The 21,529-nt window shown below is 55.7% G+C and overlaps 1 protein-coding gene across 1 annotated transcript in view; it reads left to right on the top strand.

Annotated features, from left to right (window-relative positions):
• The window catches only part of HCN4 (hyperpolarization activated cyclic nucleotide gated potassium channel 4), a gene marked incomplete at its 5' end in the record, with an annotated part of 43,916 nt that extends 22,567 nt beyond the window's left edge, over positions 1 to 21,349 (top strand). The window contains 7 exons of the mRNA XM_082449542.1: positions 2,924 to 3,347; positions 11,718 to 11,879; positions 13,912 to 14,130; positions 16,160 to 16,306; positions 16,411 to 16,651; positions 16,991 to 17,155; positions 17,273 to 21,349. Of these exons, the coding sequence (XP_082305668.1) occupies positions 2,924 to 3,347; positions 11,718 to 11,879; positions 13,912 to 14,130; positions 16,160 to 16,306; positions 16,411 to 16,651; positions 16,991 to 17,155; positions 17,273 to 18,732 (2,818 nt within the window). The 3' untranslated portion in view covers positions 18,733 to 21,349. The remainder of the gene's footprint in view (positions 1 to 2,923; positions 3,348 to 11,717; positions 11,880 to 13,911; positions 14,131 to 16,159; positions 16,307 to 16,410; positions 16,652 to 16,990; positions 17,156 to 17,272) is intronic.
• Positions 21,350 to 21,529: the final 180 nt, after the last annotated feature.

Raw genomic sequence — 21,529 nt, 5'->3', positions numbered from 1 at the left:
CGACCCCAGCCCAGATCAGGCACCAGAAATATTCCTTAGCATCTGGAAACTCATGATTGAAACAATTAGTCAGAATGCAAGGAAATGGGTGTTTTTGTCTCATGTAATTTGGTTTTGTGAAGACCACTAAATGGAAACATTCTCCTGTTAATTACTGTCTCAAATTTGGTCTGTAATTGAGGGAACTAGAGCTTGGGAGAGTGTAGAAACCCGCTGGAGTAGCAGGCCTGCCCGAGTCAGCATTCCAAGCTGCCTTGCACCCGCTCTGTTAATTTTAGAAACTCTCCCAGTCTGGGTGTATTATTAGCTTTATGTACAGAGGCCACAAGGCTCTCAGTGGCCTTTCTATGTCACAATTTTTTGTTTTGTTCTTCCCAAGAGATTAAATAAAAGGAACGATGGCCATGTGTACATAGGGGTGTTTGCACACTGTGTGTGTGAATGAGGATACCTGTGTATGGCATCTAATGAGTGTCTGCAGCTGTCTTTGAAGGGTGTGCATGAGGCTGAGTGGAGAGTGTACACAGCTTGAGAGCAGCATAGAAGCTGAAACCATTCTCCCAGGGCCCACAAGTCATTATCAGGATGTGCTGTGTTCTGTGTAGTGGGTGTGAAGGCTGGGGTGGGTTCTCCCAGATGGCACATGGGGAGTACGGCTGACGAAGGGGTGGCGGGCTGTTGGGCAGGGAAGGAGCTAAAGTTGACCTCTTGGCACCAGACTTAGAATGAAAAGCTTTAGCCCAGTGAGGCTCTGACTTGAAGTCCCGTCTTGATGCCCTGAAGAACTTGGCTTTCAGAGGAGCTGCCAGAAGCTGCCTTTCCGGAAGCCACACTTCCCTGAGCTGTGTGATGTGGGACAGCTCTCTCGCCCACCTTCACTGAAGCAGGCCCTGCCCTCTCCTTGACTCAGAGCGCCATTCTGAGTCTGACAAAGAAAGCAATTTGCTGTGAAGTAATTTTTTTCAAACTTGGAACTCTTCAGGCCAGGGCACTTTGGTTTTGCAGTGGGACCCACTGAAGACTCGAGGAAAGCTTATGTTTTTGTCTCCCACTCCCTTCCCCCGGCTTCCCTGCAGTAGAGAACTAAAGATGGCTGAAAGGTTATTTCTCTTGGGAGAAGACAGGCTTATTTCTGCACAACATAATACCTTTATCTGTCATTGTGTAACTGTCTAAATTACTAGCAGAGAGAAACAGCTCTGCAGTGCAAGTTTTCAGTTTTAGGACCAGCCCTGGGGTGGCTGGTTCTTGGGCAGGGTCCCTGGTCATGCCTTCTAGACATAGGGTCTCACCTACCTGTGCTATCTGCATACTCCAGAGGGGCCCCTGCTGGGCCAGATAGGAGACCTGTGAGTTGGCTTTTACCTCCTCATATTGCTTAACCTCTCAGAGGCTTCACTCTGAGGGTCCCTCCCCACCTCCCCAGGAAACATTAGCAGTTGCTTTGAGGCCTTAGAAGAAGTGATGCTGGAAGCCCCCACTGGTCTCATTCTGTTGAATTGAGTGGTACCTCACTGGTGCCTGAAATCCCCCCGTTAACACTGCCTGTCACTTTGCTGTACACCTGAAACTAATACAACATTGTAAATCAACTATACTCCGATAACAAATTTTAAAACATTTTATCACAGAAACTTTGTTAACTGAAATAATTATTCTACCAAATAATGTTTAAAGGAAACTTTTTAAGAAAAAATGAGAAAATATTTGCAATATTTTATTGTGATTAATATATTGATTTTTTAAAATTAATTAATTTATTTATTTTTGCTGTGTTGGGTCTTCATTTCTGTGCGAGGGCTTTCTCTAGTTGTGGCGAGCAGGGGCCACTCTTCATTGTGGTGCGCGGGCCTCTCACTATCGTGGCCTCTCTTGTTGCGGAGCACAGGCTCCAGACGCACAGGCTCAGTAGTTGTGGCTCACGGGCCTAGTTACTCTGCGGCATGTGGGATCTTCCCAGACCAGGGCTCGAACCCGTGTCCCCTGCATTGGCAGGCAGATTCTCAACCACTGCGCCACCAGGGAAGCCCAATATATTGATTATTCAATCAGTATTTATTTAAATGTGTACTTGAACATCAAAAATGTCTACTTTGCTAAATATAAATTATTTGCTGGAAAAAAATAAAATAAAATTGTTGAAATATATTTAAAAAAAAAGAAAAACACTGCCTGCATTTGAAGATATCACTGACCTTCCCTACCGCTGTGTTAGAAGTAAACCTCTGGGGGAGAGAGATGGTCAGACATTTTCTGACTATAGGGGATAGACTAAAGGGAGGCCCCCCGAGAGCCAGTGTGGGAGAAGGCCAGATCAGAATTACAGGACCGAGTGTGGAGGCCCCGCCCCTCATTGCATAGTGGGGAAACTGAGGCCCAGAGTGGGGAGGGCACCTGCCTGTCAGTGACAGAGCTAGGACTGGATCCCACGCCTCCAGCCTCCCAGGCTCCTGCTGTGTGTCTGGACCTCCCCTGTTCTCTGGTCACGGTCTGTGGCATGTCTGCCTGCCAGCCTGTCTCAGGCCACACTTGACCCTCAGGGAGGATGGAGCATCCTGGCCTGAGCCTGGGATGGTGCGGGGTGAACTACTTCTGCTGCTAAAACAGCCTCTTGCCTCTCTCTGGATGTCATTATTTAGTTTGCTTTTCAGCCTCTCACTGGGGCATGGGGATTGGAGTAGGAGGCTTGTCATCGGGGATCTCACGGAGGGGCAGGCAGAAGGCATCCCCAAGGATGACTAAGGAAGAACCTGTTTCTATGACAGTCACGACATCTTGCCCTGGTACCCATGCACCTATCTCCCGCAGGGTCTCAGAACCTCTGAAGACTTCTCTCTCCCACCTTTGCTCTCTCTGAGCTTTCTTTTAGTCTGTAATTCATTCTCTCTCTCCTCCTATGACTGACCTATGTGTCTCTGGGCAGATTTTACTGGGACCTGACCATGTTGCTGCTGATGGTGGGAAACCTGATCATCATTCCTGTGGGCATCACCTTCTTCAAGGATGAGAACACCACACCATGGATTGTCTTCAATGTGGTGTCAGACACGTTCTTCCTCATCGACTTGGTCCTCAACTTCCGCACAGGGATTGTGGTGGAGGACAACACAGAGATCATCCTGGACCCGCAGCGGATTAAGATGAAGTACCTCAAAAGCTGGTTCGTGGTGGATTTCATCTCCTCCATCCCCGTGGACTACATCTTTCTCATTGTGGAGACACGCATCGATTCGGAGGTCTACAAGACTGCCCGGGCCCTGCGCATCGTCCGTTTCACCAAGATCCTCAGCCTCCTGCGCCTCTTGCGTCTCTCCCGCCTCATTCGATATATTCACCAGTGGGAAGAGGTGAGTGTTCAGACCCAAACCTCTTCAGGGAAGAGGTATCTTCCCTCTAGGGGAGTGAGGGACCAGCAGGGAACCTCAGATAGTTGGATGTGGGCTGTCGGATTGTAGCAGGCACATCTCTTCCAAGAGGACAAATATTAGTAACTTCTTGACTTCTTATTATGCGCTAGATACTACACGAATCACTTCACAGGCAATATCCCATTTAAGTCTCTAACAACCATAGAGGGTACCATATAGGTAGGTATAAGTACTCATTTTTTACATGAGGAAAGAGAGAAATATGAAGAGATTTATATAGTGTCACAGAATTATTAATTGGTGGACCTGGACTCCAGAGCCTGCATTGTTAATCACTGCACTGTACTGTGGAGGTTGCAAACTCAGAAGCTTGTGGGGGCCAGGCAGAGAATATGAATGGGTGGAAAGGGCCATTTGGAGGACAATAGGGAGTGTGGTGGACTGGGGAAAACTGGAGAACATATCTTCCATCTGTATCAGGCAGCCTCTACTCAGCTTTAGCCACTGTGGCCAAGTGAGAATGGGCTCAGGGTTGCTAGATCTACAGATTTACCATGAGAAGCAGAAATCTGGATTTTTGTGCAAATTTTGTTGGCCACTGTCTTAGGTTGGGTTCTTCTGTTGCAGACCCTGAGATGAGGATTTGTATGAAAGTGATTTTTTTTTTTTTTGATGGGGAGCAAAGTGTTTCCAGGAAAATCTGGTAAGGGACTGGGGAAGAGGGGCAGGGAAAGGAAGGAAAGGAATAGGAAGAAAAGGAATTAGGAAGGAAAGGAATAGGAAGGAAAGGAAGGAAGGAAGCCAAACAAGGATGACACCAAGCAAATCCTGTGGGGAGTTCCAGGATGGTGTACACCACACCTGGGAGTTGCCCCAATCAGGGCACAGGAGTTGGACTTTTTATATCCCCTCACCTGTCAGTCACTGGCTCAGGACCCTTCCAGCCCTTGGTGCTAGCAGGCAAAGTGGTTTCCTGCAGCCAGGCCTCTGATAAAGAGCCACAGGTGCTAGCTGTAGGGAGTGCAAGCCTGGCGCTTTCCTGGAGTTGTGTGAGCACAAACTGTAAAGGGATCCTAGGGGCTCTGGGCAGAGCACTGACTATAGAAACTGAATAAAAAATTGTAAAAGAACTAGGTGGCCAACACCATTCTGAACAAACCTAACTCATCTGTGGGCTGAATGCAACCATCTATGGGAGAAAGAGAGGACTGCAGGCTGGGGTTTGAAAAAAGCAGGTGACCTTGTGAGGCTTTCCGCTACCACCAAGTACCACCTTTTGGAGGCAGCCGCAGGCAGGCCAGCCTGGATGTGCCAGGGTGGGGGGAGATGTGTTCTGTGAGACTGTCCGCCTTGGGGTCTGGAGCGGGCTGTGGCCTAGGGAAGCTTCCACAGAGGTGCATTTCTTGCCATGGCTCACTGCTAGTCTCCTGGTCTCTGCACGATTGGATGGAAATTCCCCCACTCAGGACACGAATCCCCCACCCCACTCCCAGCAGCAGCCTGGGCCCTGGGCAACAGTCGGGGCACTGGCAGATCGAGGTCAGAGGTGTCACGAACACCTGTGCTGCGGAAGTCCCTACACCAGCCTGGCAGAATCACTTCATGGCAGAAATTCTCTTTGGTTTGGAATTTGAATTATTTCTGCTGGTAGGAGGAGCAATGACTTGTCCAAAGTCACGCAGCAGACCTCTGGCAGAGCCAGGTCAGACCCCAGTTAGCACTCTTGACTCCCGGCAGGGACCAGGTGTGGTGGAATGCGTGTGGGCTTTAGGGCTAGGATGACACGTGAGACCTGAATTAAAATCCAGCTCCACACTGCCAGCTGACTGACCTTGGGGCCACCTTACCCCCTGAGCCTCAGTCTCTTATCGGCAAAGTGGGTAGAAGTCGTACATTCCTCAGTGGATTGTTGTGAGGATTAAAAGAGATGATGTTTGTAAAACCCTTAGTGTGAAACTGGGTGCAGAGAACTGTTTAATAAATGCCCCTCCCCATTCAGTTGCCTTAGTAACCCCCTGTGCTTCTACAGGGTGTTTACTTTTCTCAAATACTTTCTACCCATGATTTCATTGGTAGCTCAAACCTGGCTGACAAGGTCAACAGGGCAGGATTTATTACCTGTATTTGTCAGGTGAGGAAACCGAGGGTGGAAGGGTCAGCTGCCCCAGTGGTAGGATCTTGACCCAGGCCTCCTGACTCCCAGTTCCCTGCCCTTCCCACTTTCTCAGGTGGCCTGAAAGGAGGCTGCCTGGTCCTGTTACTGCTCTCTCTGTTGGGGACGACTCCCCGCTGAGACTGGGGAGGCAGGGAGTGTAGGGTCGAGGGATGGGGTTGACTGGGTTTGAGGAACCTGGGGGACATGTAGGTGCAGAGAGGTTGGATGTGGGTCTGAGCTCAGGGCTGAGAGGGGACAGTGCCTGTGGGGGTGAGGGTGGTGGTAGCCAGGGCCCCTCTGAGTGGCTGCAGAGGGAAGATGGAGGCGTATTTCCTGGAACGCCCTGAGGGGCTTGTCTCTTGGTTTCTGTCCCAAGTGGAAATTCAGAACCTCGTTGGCTCCCTCAGTCCCCGAGAAACCCCCAACCTTCTGTGTGTCTTGGACTCAACAGCTAGACAGACTGCCGTTAAAAGCAGAGTAGTCGCTCTTTCCCTTCTCTAGCGTCGGTTCGTGTCTCCAGGCCCCAGCCCGCTGGGGGCCAGCCTTGCTCCCCACTTACACCCGGGCCCTGGGGGCCATGGTATTTTGGGGAGATTTGGCAGAGTTGCCGGTGGGTGGGAAGGGTGGGCCCTGGGACAGGAGCTAAGCTCTTCTTTTACTGTCCCCACTGCCCCTCTGGCCTGGCCACCCTCTGCGCTATCCAAAAATGGCCAGGCAGGCTCTGACCCTGGACAGAGGCCCCAGGTCAGGACCCTGAACTGGACATCGCTACCCTGTCTTGTGGGCAGGAAGGGAGATCCCAGGAGGCCAGATGGATGACTCCCCGCCCCCTCCACACATACACCCTTATCTTGCCTAGCAGCTGGGAAGGAAGTGGCTTCGAGCTGCTGTCTGCCGGGCACACTGCCCAGCTAGGGGCTCCCCCCGGACCCCTGAGGTTGGATTGGGGTTTCCCAGCTGGCCCCAGGAACCCTGTCTCCAGACCCTCAGTAGCCTGCCCCACCCTCGGGGCTTCCCGCAGCCTCACCTTGGCCTGGAGGCAGCAGCAGGGAGACCCTCGGAGGCCTCAGGTCTGCACGAGACCTGGGGAGGGAGGTGTTTCGTAGAGAAGACCCTGCTCTATCTCCTCCTCTAACTCCAGTTCATGTGAATCTCTTCCCTTCTTTAGGCCTCAGTTTCCCCGACTGTCAGATGTACTCTGATGTCCTCAGAGGCTGGGCCTCAGTCCCCACTCCAACCTCCCTCGGCGAGGATCATGTTAGCTGGTCATTCTGAGGACACGGTGGTGGTGCTGGGTGAGGGCTGGGGAGTTGGCCTCCCATGGGAAGGGAAGAGCTTGCCCAAGATCCCCTGGTGAAGCTGCAGAGATGCTGGATTCCTGACCCTCAGCCTTCAGCTGCCTCCCCGAGCCCAGCTCAGCCCAGCCCAGCCTCCCAGTCGAGAGTTCCCGAACATTAGTAGCAGCTCTTGGGAGTCAGCGTAGGTGGAGGGTCTCGGCAGGCGTAGACGACTGTCTCAGAGGACGCCAGCCTCTGCCTGCATCCTGGGCGATCTAGGTCAGCATCTTCCCTCCCAAGCCTCTTCCAGCCAAGCCTCTTCCCTCCCTCTGAGGTGCGAGCTTGTTATAGGCATGGAGGCTATTGTTAGAAACCGTGGTTGCCCCCCTTCAGATATTCCCCTGCAGGGCCCAGCACCCCAGTGACCCATCCCAGAAGCCTCTTCTTTCCCTCGGCAGCATCTTGGCGTAATGGGAGGGGCTGGAGGCAGGAAGTCAGGCCAGGGGGGCTGTGCAGCCCCCAATGAGTCTCCTCTCCCTGTGGGCCTCAATTTTTCCACCTCTCTCAGAATTGGGAGTTTGGGACGACACAGAGGCATGGTCCTGGGGGACAGGAGCTGGTCCTCTCTACGGGCCCTAGGAAGGGACCTAGCGTGACCCTCCAGTTTGTACCCAGGATACGCATGCACCAGCCACTCTCTGAGGACCCAGATTGCTGTTCTCAATGTGGCCACTTGTTCCTGAGACAAAGGGAGGAGTTTGTTCTTCTTCCCTGAGGAGAAAACAAATCCCAGGAGGGAACTCAACAAGGCCCCAAGAAGAGGACTTGGCAGAAACTCCAGTTTCTGGTCTCTCCCCAGGACTGAGAAATCAGCTCTTTATTTTGAGGGCTGGGAAAGAGACAGAAGGAAAGGGACCAACATGTGCTGAGTACCTCCTGTGTGCCAGCTGTGGACGTCCTCTCCTGATCCCCAAGACAGCCCTGGGAGCTGGCAGTTATTGACCCATTACACAGATGAGGAAACTGAGGCTCAGAGCAGAGAAGGCACTTGCCCAAGGTGGGAGATGGTGAGAGACATGTCTCCCTGCCATTACCCTGTGGTCCAGAAACTACAGAAGGGAATAGGAGTAAGAGCTTCCCCCAAGTGCCATGCTGGGCACAGAGAGCGAGCTGTCCAGGCCACCTGCCTGGCAAGCCTTGTGGGGCCCTTGAAATGAAGACAGTCAACCCTGAAAGTCAGAACCAACATCATAAAAGGGGGTTTTAATGAGGTATAAAGAGCAAGACAAATATTTGCGCAGTGCAGCTGACTTGCGGGTGGCCTATGGCCCCAGCCCACAGTGGGGACACACGGGTGTTTAGCAACCTCTCCCAGCAACATCCAGCCTTGCTCTCAGCAACCACGCCTGGGTGCTGTAGAGTGTTGGGGGTGGGGTGAGTGTCCACCGTCTGGGGTACCCTCCTAGCCTGAATGGATGTATCCCCCACCAACTCTTTGCAGAAGGCTCAGACTTTGCCATGCTGGTACCCCTGGCTTTGTGTATCTGAGAGCCATCCGCAGTACCCCTCACCACCACCAGAACTAGCACCACCCCACCCCTACAGGACACTCCCAGCATCTGCATCCTTCAACCAATATCAGGCACGCCACCACCACCACCACGCTCTCTGAGGATACATGAGTCTGTGCCACCTGCAGGAAAAAGCACTTTTTTTTCTTCCTGCGAAAGCAGGTTCCCTGTGGGCTGTGCCTGCCCAGACTGGGGCCTTTTTCGAATGCCACTGTGTATACTCGTGGCAGCCCTGATCACCATCATCCCCACCACTGTCTTCATCACCTTCACCTTTGTCACTTAAGCACTTCTCAGTTCCTGAGACCCTACCATGTGCTCTGCATACTCGTTGCTGAGATCAGTATAAAGGCAAAATTATACAAGGACCTGATCTTGGAAGAAAATTAGTTACAAAGAAAAGAAAAACAAGGATGATAGAAAAAGGAAAGAACACATTGCATTCAAATGTGCCAACCTTGATCTGGTCTTTAAGACCCAGAGTAATACATAGAAAGGAGCAGTTATTGCAGGCTGTGGAGTCTGGGATGCTTTCTAAAAGTGGTCCAAGTCTTCCTTCAGTGTGGTATCTGGTTTTGGCTGTTAGAACAAGATACCACAGGCTGGGGGGCTTAGATGACAAATATTTATTTCTCACAGTTCTGGAGGCTGGAAGGATGAGATCAGGACGCTGTCATGGTCAGGTTCTGGTGAGGGCCTGCTTCCTGGTTTGTAGATGGCCGTCCTCTTTCTGTGTCCTCACATGGCCACATATCAACTCTCCTGTGTCTCTTCTTATAAGGGCACTAATTCCATCCATGGGGGCCCCACCCTCATGACCTAATCATCTTCCAAAGGCTCTACCTCCTAATACCATCACATTGAGAGTTAGGGCTTCAACATAGGATTTGGGGGAGATTTCAGTTCATAGGAGTTGGGAAATGAAGGAACTTAATAGTAATGATTCCCCCCCTCCACCCCCCGTGTATGTGTTCAGGGCCCAGAGCACTTTCTTAGCCAGTTTAATTTCTTGAACAACCCTGAGAAGTGGGGGCAGATGTCTAGCTTTGTTTTAGTTGAGGGGACGCTGAGGTGTGGAAGGAGGTGAGGACAGGTGTTAGCCACCTCTGAGACTAGGAGGTCCCATATCACTTGCCCCCTGCATCCCCCCAGAGTTGGGGAGCTGGTGGCATTCTGGTCAACCAAGACTTTGCAAGGTTAGTGGGCCCGAGGTCATAGAACTACTGTGTTCACCTAAGCAGCTGCTTTAGAGGCAGAAGTGGGATCTTCCCTTGGAGCCACAGCTGGGGCGCTGGTACTCAGGAGCTGCCTGCCCTGCCTGGTCTCTAGTGCCCACCCCTCCTTATACAGAGATGTGTCCGCTAAGCTGGGCAATGGCATGCTGACAGCCGTGGGGCTGGTTTCTGGGCCCCAGTGGGGCTAGGCTGCCAGGTGCACAGCTCTGTCTACAGTATTACGCTGTGCACCAGGCTTACAGAGGTGAGATGCTGGAGAGTCCCGCCTGGCCCTGGGTCCAGCTTGCTGTGTGGATCTGGCCACATCACCTGGCCACTTTGGGTTTGAGTTGTTTTATTTACAAAACGGAGCTACTGAAAACCACCCTTCCCGCCCTGGGCCAATCTAATAATTTGCAGACAGCCCTGGGTTCAAATCTGCCCCTTCTGCTGCCACCATGACCAAGGGCAAGTCCGTTTACTTCTCTGAGCCTGGGTGTAAAAGGGTTAACAACATTTTCAGCAAAGGGTTGTTGTGAGTTTGAATGAGATGATGACTGTGGGACCGTGTGCCCGCCCCCTCAGGTTCAGTGTTACTGTCTCTCTGTTGCCGGGGACACAGGGGTGATGGGACAAGCTAGAGCTGCCATCCTCCAGGAAACTTTCCAAGGTCTGTTTCATCCTTTCAGCTGGTACATCCAGAGTCATGCTACTAAGGGGGCCACAGGTGGGCGCAACCCAGGGGGTGATAGACAAGTAGTATTCATCTTTGGTTTCTCCAGACCAAGAGCCAGGCTAAGCCTATATTTCAGAAGGGGAAACTGAGGTCTCAAGTATCAGAATATCCTGCCACCAGCTATGGGGCTGTTGCTAAAAGACCACTAGACAGGGGTTGAAATATCTAGGGTCTGTTTCTTTGGGTCTCAGGTTCCCCCATCTGAAATGGGCTTAAACTAGGTCTCTGTGGCATTTGACAAGTCTTCATGTTTGGCCCAAAGCCCCTCTCCAGGAAGGATCTCTACCTGGGAATAATATGGAGGGCAGAACCATGGGTGGGGGCACCTCCAGAGTCTCCCAGGCCAGAGGCAAGGCCAGAACTTCCAGAGACCTCCCTCTAGACTTCTTTCCATTTCTGTCCCCTCCCCATACTGTCACCATGGTGACCCCTGCTGAAACCGGACCAAGAGGCAGCTTGGGGAGGAGGGAGGTGGGGCACGGATGCTGGGATGTACGCACCCTTGGCACTGCCCAGCCACACCTCAGAGTCTCGCTTGGAGCCACAGGAGTGGAGATACACGGGTGGCCATGGTTGCTGTACCTTATTAAACTGTACAGGAGAGCATTACTACTCATACATGTTAAGTAATCATAAGGATTAATTATTAATAACTTATCAATTAATAATGGTTTGCAATTTATTGAATACTTCCATACCCAGTACTAAGCACTTTATATGTATAATGTAATCCTTTTGACAACCCACTCAAGGTAAGAAATTTTATCACCATTTCCCAGATGAGGAGACATGATCAGAGAGGTTCAGGAACTTTCTCAAGGTCGCACAACTAGGAATTGGGTATGAGTTGGGCCTGGGATCAAGGTCTGTGTGAACTTGGAGCCTAGGTGTCTGTACTGCTCCCCCTGCAGTTCCATGGCTGCCTTTGGCAGAGCCCGCTGCCCCTGGGGGGTCCTGAGAGTCTAGTGACAGATTTAGGGAAACACCACGTCCCTGGTGTGACCACAGACCCTAGTACCCCGAGGAGCCTCTGGTGGGCTGGCTCTTCTTCGTGTCGTCCTCACAGCCCAGGTGAGCTGCCCGTTTCCAGGCTGTATGGGGCTCTACGTGCCCTCCCTGCACGTGTCCGGCCTGGGTGGCCGGACCCCCCACGGGAGCCCACCCCCGTATCTGCACGGATCCCAGGTGGAGTCCCTCTGGAGCCCCACAGCCTGCAGGCTGCTTCTCCCAGGGCCAGCCTGACGCCTTCCCGCCCTCGCCACGGCCGGGACCTGCACCGAGCTGGGCGCGCTGCCCAGTGTGTGCAGAACATCAGGGCCTGCCAGCAGCTGCGGGGTCTGCCCGGGAGCGGGCCGGCCCCCAGCTAATTGGGCCAGTCTCTTCCCTCTGCCCGCAGATCTTCCACATGACCTACGACCTGGCCAGCGCCGTGGTGCGCATCGTGAACCTCATTGGCATGATGCTCCTGCTCTGCCACTGGGACGGCTGCCTGCAGTTCCTGGTGCCCATGCTGCAGGACTTCCCCGACGACTGCTGGGTGTCCATCAACAACATGGTGGTGAGTGCCCAGCCCTCGGCCCTCCCTCCGGGTGCGGGGGGAGGGGACCGACGAGGCGCAGATGGGCAGAGCAGGTCACGTAGGGCCCTCTACTGAGTCCGGGAGCCCTTGGCTCTGTGCTGCCACCTTACAGCCTCCACTGCAGTCGGGAGCCTCGCTGTTTGGCCCTGATTGCACCCAGGGAGACTAAGACCAGGGCTTCCTCAGATTGTATCAGGTGTGGGGATACCGGGCTGGTGGCTCCTGCCCTCCTACCTCTGCTCCTCGAGGCTGACCAACCATTAAAAGCCAGCCGAGTCCTAGGAAGGAGAAACCAGTGAGGGGCACTGTGGGCAGCCCACACGGACTCCCAGATCACACGTGGCTGCCACTTCCTGCTCCAGTAGCAGAGCTGGGCTGTGCCTCTGCCCCCTCCTCCTGCCCCACCCCACAGACACGCAGCCCGGTCCTAGGTGGGGTCCTGAGCAGGGAAGGCAGGTTCGACAGAGCCTCATCCCCTCCCTGCCCCTCCACCCTGTGGGTGGGTGAGAGGAGCCGTGGGGCAGGGTTCCCCAGCCTCCTGTGAACAGGGCACGCTCTAGGCAGGGTGGCGGGTCCCCTGGGCCTATGGGCCTTTCTCTGGCTCTGCGAACCCCTGCGTCCTCCTCTCACTCCCAGTCAGTTTGGTTTGGTCTCTAGGCAAACCCTCAGGGCCCCAGGGGAGGAAAACTGGCTTTGAAAGAGGTGAAAGAGACCCTGAGGCATCTTTCAGCATCAAACAGGCCTTTGCAAAACAGCCTTTTGATGAGCTAAGTGTAAATGAATCGGCCACATGGATTGAATTTCCCGGTCCCCAGAGGCTCAGCAGTAAAACCAGAGCCCTGGCTGGAGGCAGCTGGGGGCTGCCTGGGGGACAGGGAGCCCAGGCCCCCTCTATCCCTGGAGATCAGTCCCACAGACTTCCCACCCTCTGGAATGAGAGCCCCTAGACTAGCTCAGCTGTGTCCAGGATGGTCTGAGTGACCTTGAACTTGGCACGCAGCACCTGTGCCTTCCTCCAGGTGCTGGGAACAACCTGGTGATTGCAGAAGTGCTTAGGGCTATGGGCAGGGGTTCTGGGCGTCATGCGCATGGGTGGCTTTCCACATTCATGCTAACGCATCTGCCTCGTGAGCAGAGAGCACTGGGGAGGTGGGTTTATCCGGTGGCCCCTTCATTTGGGGCAGTTTCCTCTGTGGGAGGGTGACAGGCCCACACATGCATTAAGTTCAGGAGGTGGCCCTTCTGAGCGCAGCGTTCCCACACTGAGCTTTCCTTGAGACACCGACTGGCTTTGGAGACAAAAATAGCCAGGAGCCTCGCTCCCTTTCTCCCTCCGCCGCCCCCAGCACTGTGTGTGTTTCAGGCCATCCACCTTTGGGGTGGGGGAGGGTAACTAGTGGCCGCAGCCCGGGATGGATGCAGGCCGGGTTCACACAGGAGGCGACTTAGCTCGGCAGCTCTTTAACTTTGCTCACCCAAAACGAGGACAGCGTTTTCGGCTCAGTCTGCCCGAGCTTGTCCCCCCAGGGGAAGCATATCTGGTTTTATAATTGAGGTCAGTGGGGAAATGGGCTTCACTTGGCAGTAGTTTGGTGCGGAGAATGGAGCTGCTTCGGCGAGCTCAGGACAGCAGGGTGGCCCAGCCTGGAGCCCTGGCTGCCCCCGGGCTGAGAGGTCCCAGGGTGTGGAGGTGGTGGGGTGTTAGGCTGGCGCCCATCCCTTCGCTGGGGCTTCTGGTCTGAGCCCTGCCCCTCCACTGCCAGAGAAAGGTCTAAGTGAGGGATTCACTTGGTCACCATGGGCAGCCAGTGTGGGCCTCCCTGCCCCTCACCCAAGGCTTTCAGCCAACAGCAAGGTTGTAAGCCCAGGCCTCAGCCACTGGGAAAGTTAGGCTGAGGGGTGGGAGGTAGCAGGGACTTTTCTAGCTCCTCGTGAGAAGGGCCCGCCCTCTCCTTGGCCCGGGTCCATCCCACCCCTCCCCCAATCTGTCCACCTTTGCGTCTGTCCACAGAACAACTCGTGGGGAAAGCAGTACTCCTACGCCCTCTTCAAGGCCATGAGCCACATGCTGTGCATCGGGTATGGCCGGCAGGCCCCGGTGGGCATGTCGGATGTCTGGCTCACCATGCTCAGCATGATCGTGGGTGCCACCTGCTACGCCATGTTCATCGGCCACGCCACCGCCCTCATCCAGTCTCTGGACTCCTCCCGGCGCCAGTACCAGGAGAAGGTAGGCTGGAACGCTGGGGTCCACCCTGGGCTCTCTCAGGAGAACCTGCCCGTCACTCCTTCCCACAGGGAGCACAGGCTGCCAGCCACCGGGCCCCCGAGGGTCCAGCCCCCTGTGATGGGGGCTCCCATGTGGGTGACAGAGGGGGGGGACCCCTCCTAGGCGAGAACTACTTCAGCTCCCCAGCCTTAAACCTCTAAGTGTCTTTTTATTTGTACCCCGTTTTCCTCCTGCTGAAACTGGGGGCTTGTCTCTCCTGACTGAGGGCCCCTTTCCCTCCTGACCTCCCACCCCGTGCCCACTATCCCCTCCAGCCTCCTCCTCTCTGAGGGCCTTCCCATCAGCATTGAAACTTGCTCCGTCTCTCCCTTCTTAAAAACGTCTGTCCCTCCACCATCATCGGGTTTTGCCTGCTATCTTTTCTGCTGTCTGCCTCTTTTTCATGGACAAATTCCTAAAACCAACCGACCAACCAAAAAACTCGCATTGTTTATGGCTGCTGAATCCACTTGCTTCTCTCAGCCCACTGAGTCTGAGGTTACCTCTACCCTCCGTGTTGCTGAAGCCAGTGGGTCCTTTGGGGTCCTTGTCTTGCTTGGCCTCTGACAGTTTTGACTCCCTGCTTGGCTTCGCACTTGTTTCCATGACCACGCACTCTCCATTCTCTTCCCTGCTCTCCTTGGCTGGCTCGTCTTCTCAGTCATCCCACATTGGGCCCCTGGTGGTGTGGGCCCAGCTCTCTGCTTCTCTCTCCCCCATCTTCCTAGGGGCTGCTCTTTTCCCACCTCACCCTCACCCCATGCTCTGTGTCCATCTCAGTGCAGTGGGACCCAAATAGTATAATCAGCCCCCACCTCTTTCCTCAGCCCCAGACTACCTGATGCCTCCCTGGACCTCAGCCTCACCATGTCCAAAATGAGAACAGTCTCCCGCCTTCTCCACTGCAAACCTCCACTCTTGTCTGTCTTGTTAGTGGATACAGTGGCGCAGACGCCCAGGCCAGAAACCAGGAGCCATCTTTGATGCTTGCTAATGGCTGCCCCCGTTGTCATCTCCCTCCCCTTTATCCTGGCCAGCCCCTGCCTGGGTCACGGCAGCTGGAAGAACGTTAGGGAACTTCAGCTCCCAGCTCTCAGTTCCTTTTTGTCATCTCTCTGCAGCCGTGTCCCCACCTCTTTGGAGCGCTAGTATGTGAAAATAGACTCCCCTGTTTCTGATTGTTCCTGGGGTACAGGGACTTCCCTTACATCTCAGTGCGGGGAAAATCTGTTCTTGCCTGATTGTGCCTCCTGTGCCAGCCATGCTCGTGAAGATCCCCGCTCTCCACCCACAACCCAGGGATGGCTGGAGCAGCGCCCACCATCACCCCCGGGGTGAACAGGAGCGTTTCTTATTTGGTTAAGCCCTGGGCACTTAGGTTCACAAATCTCTTGTCCCCAAACCTCTTTTTAAGGCCCCTGCTCTACCCAGCCCCTCTCCTGGGCTGGAGTTGCTCTTCAACAAAAGACAGCCTCAGCCGAGGCCATGTTTGGATACATGCCCCACCTGATGGGTCAGGCATCCTGGCTTCAGCCTCCAATCCCTCTAACCCACTGCAGCCCATTCTGCTGCCTCTGCCAGTTTGTTCCAACTGCTGGGAAACAGCTCCTTCTAGAGTCTGTGGGTGAGGCCTCTCTGGTCCACAGTGTAACACAGAAGAGACCGACATTTAGAGGAAACTCGATCGACCTCCTGGTCAGTGGGCCTCCTGTAACTGGGAGGTGGACAGTCCCTATTGTCCCCCGGCCGTCTTCACAGTATTGAACGTGGTGAGGACTGGACGCTCTGATGGCGCCCCTCCTCCACTCCAAGTGGCTGGGAGTCAGGGCCACACCCACACCGAGGACCTCAATCTCACAGGTCGGCCATAAAGGCCCACAGGGTCTGTGCCAGCTCTGGTCACCAGCAGCCGAGACAGGGTGGTGCGAGCTGGGGCAGTGGGGCCGGCTGGCTAGGAGGTAACGCCCTCTCCCTCTCTCCTGGGACTCAGTACAAGCAGGTGGAGCAGTACATGTCCTTCCACAAGCTCCCGCCCGACACCCGGCAGCGCATCCATGACTACTACGAGCACCGCTACCAGGGCAAGATGTTCGACGAGGAGAGCATCCTGGGCGAGCTGAGCGAGCCGCTGCGGGAGGTGAGCTTTGTGGCTGCCGGCCCGGGAGGGGGTCCAGGCCTTCCTGCTGGGCGGCTCCCCTCACCTCCACCTCCCTTTCTCAATCCACCCTGTCTGGGGAGCAGGAGATCATCAACTTTAACTGCCGAAAGCTGGTGGCCTCCATGCCGCTGTTTGCCAACGCGGACCCCAACTTTGTGACCTCCATGCTGACCAAGCTGCGCTTTGAGGTCTTCCAGCCGGGGGACTACATCATCCGCGAAGGCACCATCGGCAAGAAGATGTACTTCATCCAGCACGGGGTGGTCAGCGTGCTCACCAAGGGCAACAAGGAGACCAAGCTGGCAGATGGCTCCTATTTTGGAGGTGAGGCAGCCAAGGGGCCCTGGGGGGACAGGGCAATGGGCTGGAGAGACACCGAGGATGACATCGCAGACCCTCACGCCACTGCCTGGAGGTGGGTGTCCGTGAGCCCAGGACAGGGGTGGTCCCAGAGACGGGAAAGACAGTCTTTCACCCATTTGGTTGGGGGCTGGCATCCCCGATGCGGTCACGGCCTAGGGGTGGGGCCTTGTGAGCCTGTCCAGCTTCTGTCCCAGACAGCGGGGCCCCAGGTCAGGGTGGGGTGGGGGATCCTTTGGAGTCTGCCAGGGACCCCCCCCACCACACCCCCTCCCCCCCCCATGACTCCTGCCGTCCTGGCAGAGATCTGCCTGCTGACGCGGGGCCGGCGCACAGCCAGCGTAAGGGCTGACACCTACTGCCGCCTCTACTCGCTGAGCGTGGACAACTTCAACGAGGTCCTGGAGGAGTACCCCATGATGCGGCGGGCCTTCGAGACGGTGGCGCTGGACCGCCTGGACCGCATCGGTGAGGCGGCCCGGCGGGAGGAGAGAGGGAGGGCGGATTTCCCCCGCCGCACAGGCCGGGCGGGCTCCCCTCTCCTCCGACCCTACCCTGAGCTCCAGCTCTTGTTCTGTGGCCCAGGCAAGAAGAACTCCATCCTCCTCCACAAAGTCCAGCACGACCTCAACTCGGGCGTCTTCAACTACCAGGAGAACGAGATCATCCAGCAGATCGTGCAGCACGACCGGGAGATGGCGCACTGCGCCCACCGCGTCCAGGCCGCAGCCTCTGCCACGCCGACCCCCACGCCCGTCATCTGGACCCCGCTGATCCAGGCGCCGCTGCAGGCCGCCGCCGCCACCACCTCCGTGGCCATCGCGCTCACCCACCACCCGCGCCTGCCCGCCGCCATCTTCCGGCCTCCCCCGGGGCCCGGGCTGGGCGGCCTCGGGGCCGGGCAGACGCCCCGGCACCTGAAGCGGCTGCAGTCCCTGATCCCGTCGGCGCTGGGCTCCGCCTCGCCCGCCAGCAGCCCGTCGCAGGTGGACACGCCGTCTTCCTCCTCCTTCCACATCCAACAGCTGGCTGGATTCTCTGCACCCGCCGGACTGAGCCCGCTCCTGCCCTCGTCCAGCTCTTCGCCGCCGCCTGGGGTCGGCAGCTCCTCCTCGGCACCCACGCCATCCGCCGCGGCCGCGGCCGCCGCCACAGCCGGGTTTGGCCACTTCCACAAGGCGCTGGGAGGCTCCCTGTCCTCCTCGGACTCTCCCCTGCTCACCCCGCTGCAGCCGGGCGCCCGCTCCCCGCAGGCCAACCAGCTGGCGCCCCCGCTGCCCGGTGCCCGGGGCGGCCTGGGACTGGCGGAGCACTTCCTGCCGCCCCCAGCCTCGGCCAGGTCCCCGTCGTCCAGCCCCGGGCAGCTGGGCCAGCCTCCCGGGGAGCTTTCCCCGGGTCTGGCCGCCGGCCCACCAAGTACGCCAGAGACACCCCCGCGGCAGCCTGACCAGCTGTCCTTTGCGGCAGGGGCCTCAGGGGGGGCCTCTCCTGTAGCCTTTACCCCCCGAGGAGGTCTCAGCCCCCCTGGCCACAGCCCAGGTCCTCCAAGAACTTTCCCAAGTGCCCCTCCCCGGGCCTCCGGCTCCCACGGTTCCTTGCTCCTGCCTCCGGCATCCAGCCCCCCGCCACCCCAAGTCCCCCAGCGCCGGGGCACCCCGCCCCTCACCCCGGGCCGCCTCACCCAGGACCTCAAGCTCATCTCAGCCTCCCAGCCGGCCCTACCCCAGGACGGGGCACAGACTCTCCGCAGAGCCTCCCCGCACTCCTCTGGGGAGTCCGTGGCTGCCTTCCCGCTCTTTCCCAGAGGCGGGGCCGGCAGCGGGGGCAGCGGGGGCCTCGGTCTCCCCGGGAGGCCCTATGGTGCCGTCCCTGGCCAGCACGTCACTCTGCCTCGGAAGACATCCTCAGGTTCTTTGCCACCCCCTCTTTCTTTATTTGGGGCAAGAGCCACCTCTTCTGGGGGGCCCCCTCTGACTGCTGCTCCCCAGAGGGAACCTGGGGCCAGGTCTGAGCCAGTGCGCTCCAAACTGCCCTCCAATCTGTGAGCTGCGCTCCCTCCCTCCCTCCTTCTCTCCTCTTTTTTTCTCCTTTCTTCCTTCAGGTTTAACTGTGATTAGGAGATATACCAATAACAATAATAATTACCGTTAAAAAACCCACACCAGAAAAACAAAAGACAGCAGAAAATAACCAGGTATTCTTAGAGCTATAGAATTTTGGTCACTTGCTTTTATAGACTATTTTAATACTCAGCACTAGAGGGAGGGGGGAGGGGAGGGGAGCAGGCAGGGCCCAAATGCAAAAGTGAGAGGAAGGCAGGTGGGTTCTCTGGGGCTTGGCAAGGGTGGGGGTGACCCATGTTTGGGGTTCCTAGAGCAGACTTGTCATTGTATTCATTTTAGGGCAATAGCCACCACGGGGCCCTTAGCTGTGAACCTGGAGCCCCACTCTGCTGGGGGTCATTTCATTCCTCCAGGAAGGGCTGCCCTTGGGTTTGTTCCTGGGGAGCCGAAGTCGCCTGAGTCCTTGGGACAAACGGGCCAGGGCCCTGAGAGTCTTGCATTTTTTCTACTGCAAACTTAGCAAGATATGTATATGAATATGTATATGTATATATATGTAAGATGTGTATATGTATAGTTATGTAGTGTTCTGTAGAGCCATGTAGATAGCCACTCACACGTGTGCACATGTGTGTGCAATCTAGTTTAACCCCATGTTAAACACCCCCATGCCAGGACACCCAGGTCACCTTACATCCAGCAACCTGCCTTGGCCCGCAGGCTGGGCACCACAGGGCCTGGGGGGAAGTATTCTCTCCTGTCCTCAGGGAAGAGGACCCCCACCCCGGGCCTCTCAGCAGGCCCCCTCTCTCCCCATCTCTGGTCTCAAATCCAGTCCCAGCCCGACCTCCCACATGGAAGCAGAAGACTCCAGGCCGTGCCTCTCCTTTCCTGTAGGGCCTCAAGCACATCCCATCACCTCTGTGGCCCTCAGTTTTCCCATCTGTACAGGGGGAGGTGAGGGAAGCTTCTATTTATTGAGTCTGCTCTGTGCCAAGCACTGGTTTAGCACTTTACACACGTTAACTTCTTCAATTTTACAAAGGCCAGGAGGTGTAGTTACTTTGATTCTTCCCATTTCACAGATAAGGAAACCAAGTTTTGGTAATTATTCCAGAATCACATAACTACAAGTGGCAGAGCTGGGACTGATCTGAGATTGTAATCCAGGCCTACCTGAGGCCAAAGCCGATGTTCCTTTCATTAGAAAATTGTGTTGAGAGGGGCTGAATTAGACCAGATTTTAGAGGTAATCAGACCTGACTTCGAATCCCAGACCTGCCACTTCTTAGCTGCGTGACCTTGGGCAAGTTAGCTGAGCTTTCTGAGTCTGTTTCCCCATTTGTAAAATGGGAATACTTATGGTACCACCTCACAGGACCTATGAGGACCAGATAAGAAAAGTAGTACGTGTGAAATGCCCAGCCCAGCGCCTTGCACATACCATAGTAGGTGCTCAGTAAATCATGTTTCTTCTGCCCCCTCCTCATGTGCGCAGCGCATTGCCCCAGCGAGCTATGGTGAGAGCCTGGGGAGCTTTGGCTGCGGCCTCCAGGGCTTATGATCTCAGGACACAGGAGGTGGCTGGAACTTTCTAAGGGCCTAAGGAAGGTGTGTGGCCAGTGGTGGGCTTGAGCCAGGCCTCCAGGTGTGGGAAGAGTTAGAGGGAGGGAAGGAAGGAGGGAGGGAGGCAGGGGGTTGGATGGAGTGCACAGTGGGGACATGACTGAGGTGGATGTGGAGTTGTGGAGTCAGGGGCTTTGGGAAGAGATCCAGAGGCTGGATGGTCAGAGGGAAGGCCTTAGATGACAGGCTAAGGGGACTGACCTTGATTCTGAAGGCAACTAGGAGCCAGAAGCAGGTCCAGAGCGGGGGCCATCGTGAAAGCAGCTCAGACACCTGCCAGAGCCAAGGCCAGTGGTCTGCCCACTGCCTAAAGGGCAGGAGGAGGTTAGGCTGCCAAGACCTGATTAATGAGGAGGGCTGGTACTGCCTTGTCCATCTAGAACCCTCCTCCATACTCTTAAGCCAGAATGTTGACAAGATCAGGTTTTGTCCTGGGATGTGGACAAAATTTCTCCATAGATGGGTCACAGGGAGTGTGAGGCAATAATCCAGGGAAGAAGAGAGTGAAGGATCCTGGGATCTTAGGGAGAGACGAAGAGCCACCTGGCCTTGGTCTCTACTGGACAGGAGAAGCCCCCTTGGGCCCAGGGAGTTCTCAGAGCTGGAAGTAGCAGCACACTCAACTTGAGTTCTGCACCCACCTCTGCCCCCCAAGGAAGACAGCAGGACTTGATCCAAACTCAGTCTAGTCCTGGAGGGGGCAGGGGCGGGGAGGGAATAGGAGTTGGGTGGAGGGTCCAGGCCCATGAGTAGTGGGACACACACACACACACACACACACACACACACACACACACAGTTTATAAAAAGCTCTGACTCAACCCAGCCACTCCAGAGACTGGGAAAGCCAGGTCCGGTCAGTGGGACCTCCCATCCCCAATCCCCCACAAGCAATTTTCAAATCTTCCATTTTTAAAACAAAACGGTAAATGCGCCAAGTTGTATATTTTATTTAAATAAAAAAATTCCAGTAGATGCTGCCTTCTTCTAGGGCCCAGGGATTGGGATGGGGGGAATTCGGAAGCCTCAGGAGCCAGGCCGTGGAGGGCAGTGGGACATGGTCCCTAGAGCGTGGGGCGCTTGTGTGCACAAGCCTGTGCCCCCAAGAGCAGGGAGGCAAAGCTACAAGGGAGTGCGAGGTCTGGCTGCGGAC

Source organism: Balaenoptera physalus (assembly GCF_965194825.1).
Source record: "Balaenoptera physalus genome assembly, chromosome: 2".
NCBI lineage: Eukaryota > Metazoa > Chordata > Mammalia > Artiodactyla > Balaenopteridae > Balaenoptera > Balaenoptera physalus.
The sequence above is the reverse complement of the archived record's forward strand: the minus strand, read 5'-3'. Positions and strand labels throughout refer to the sequence as shown.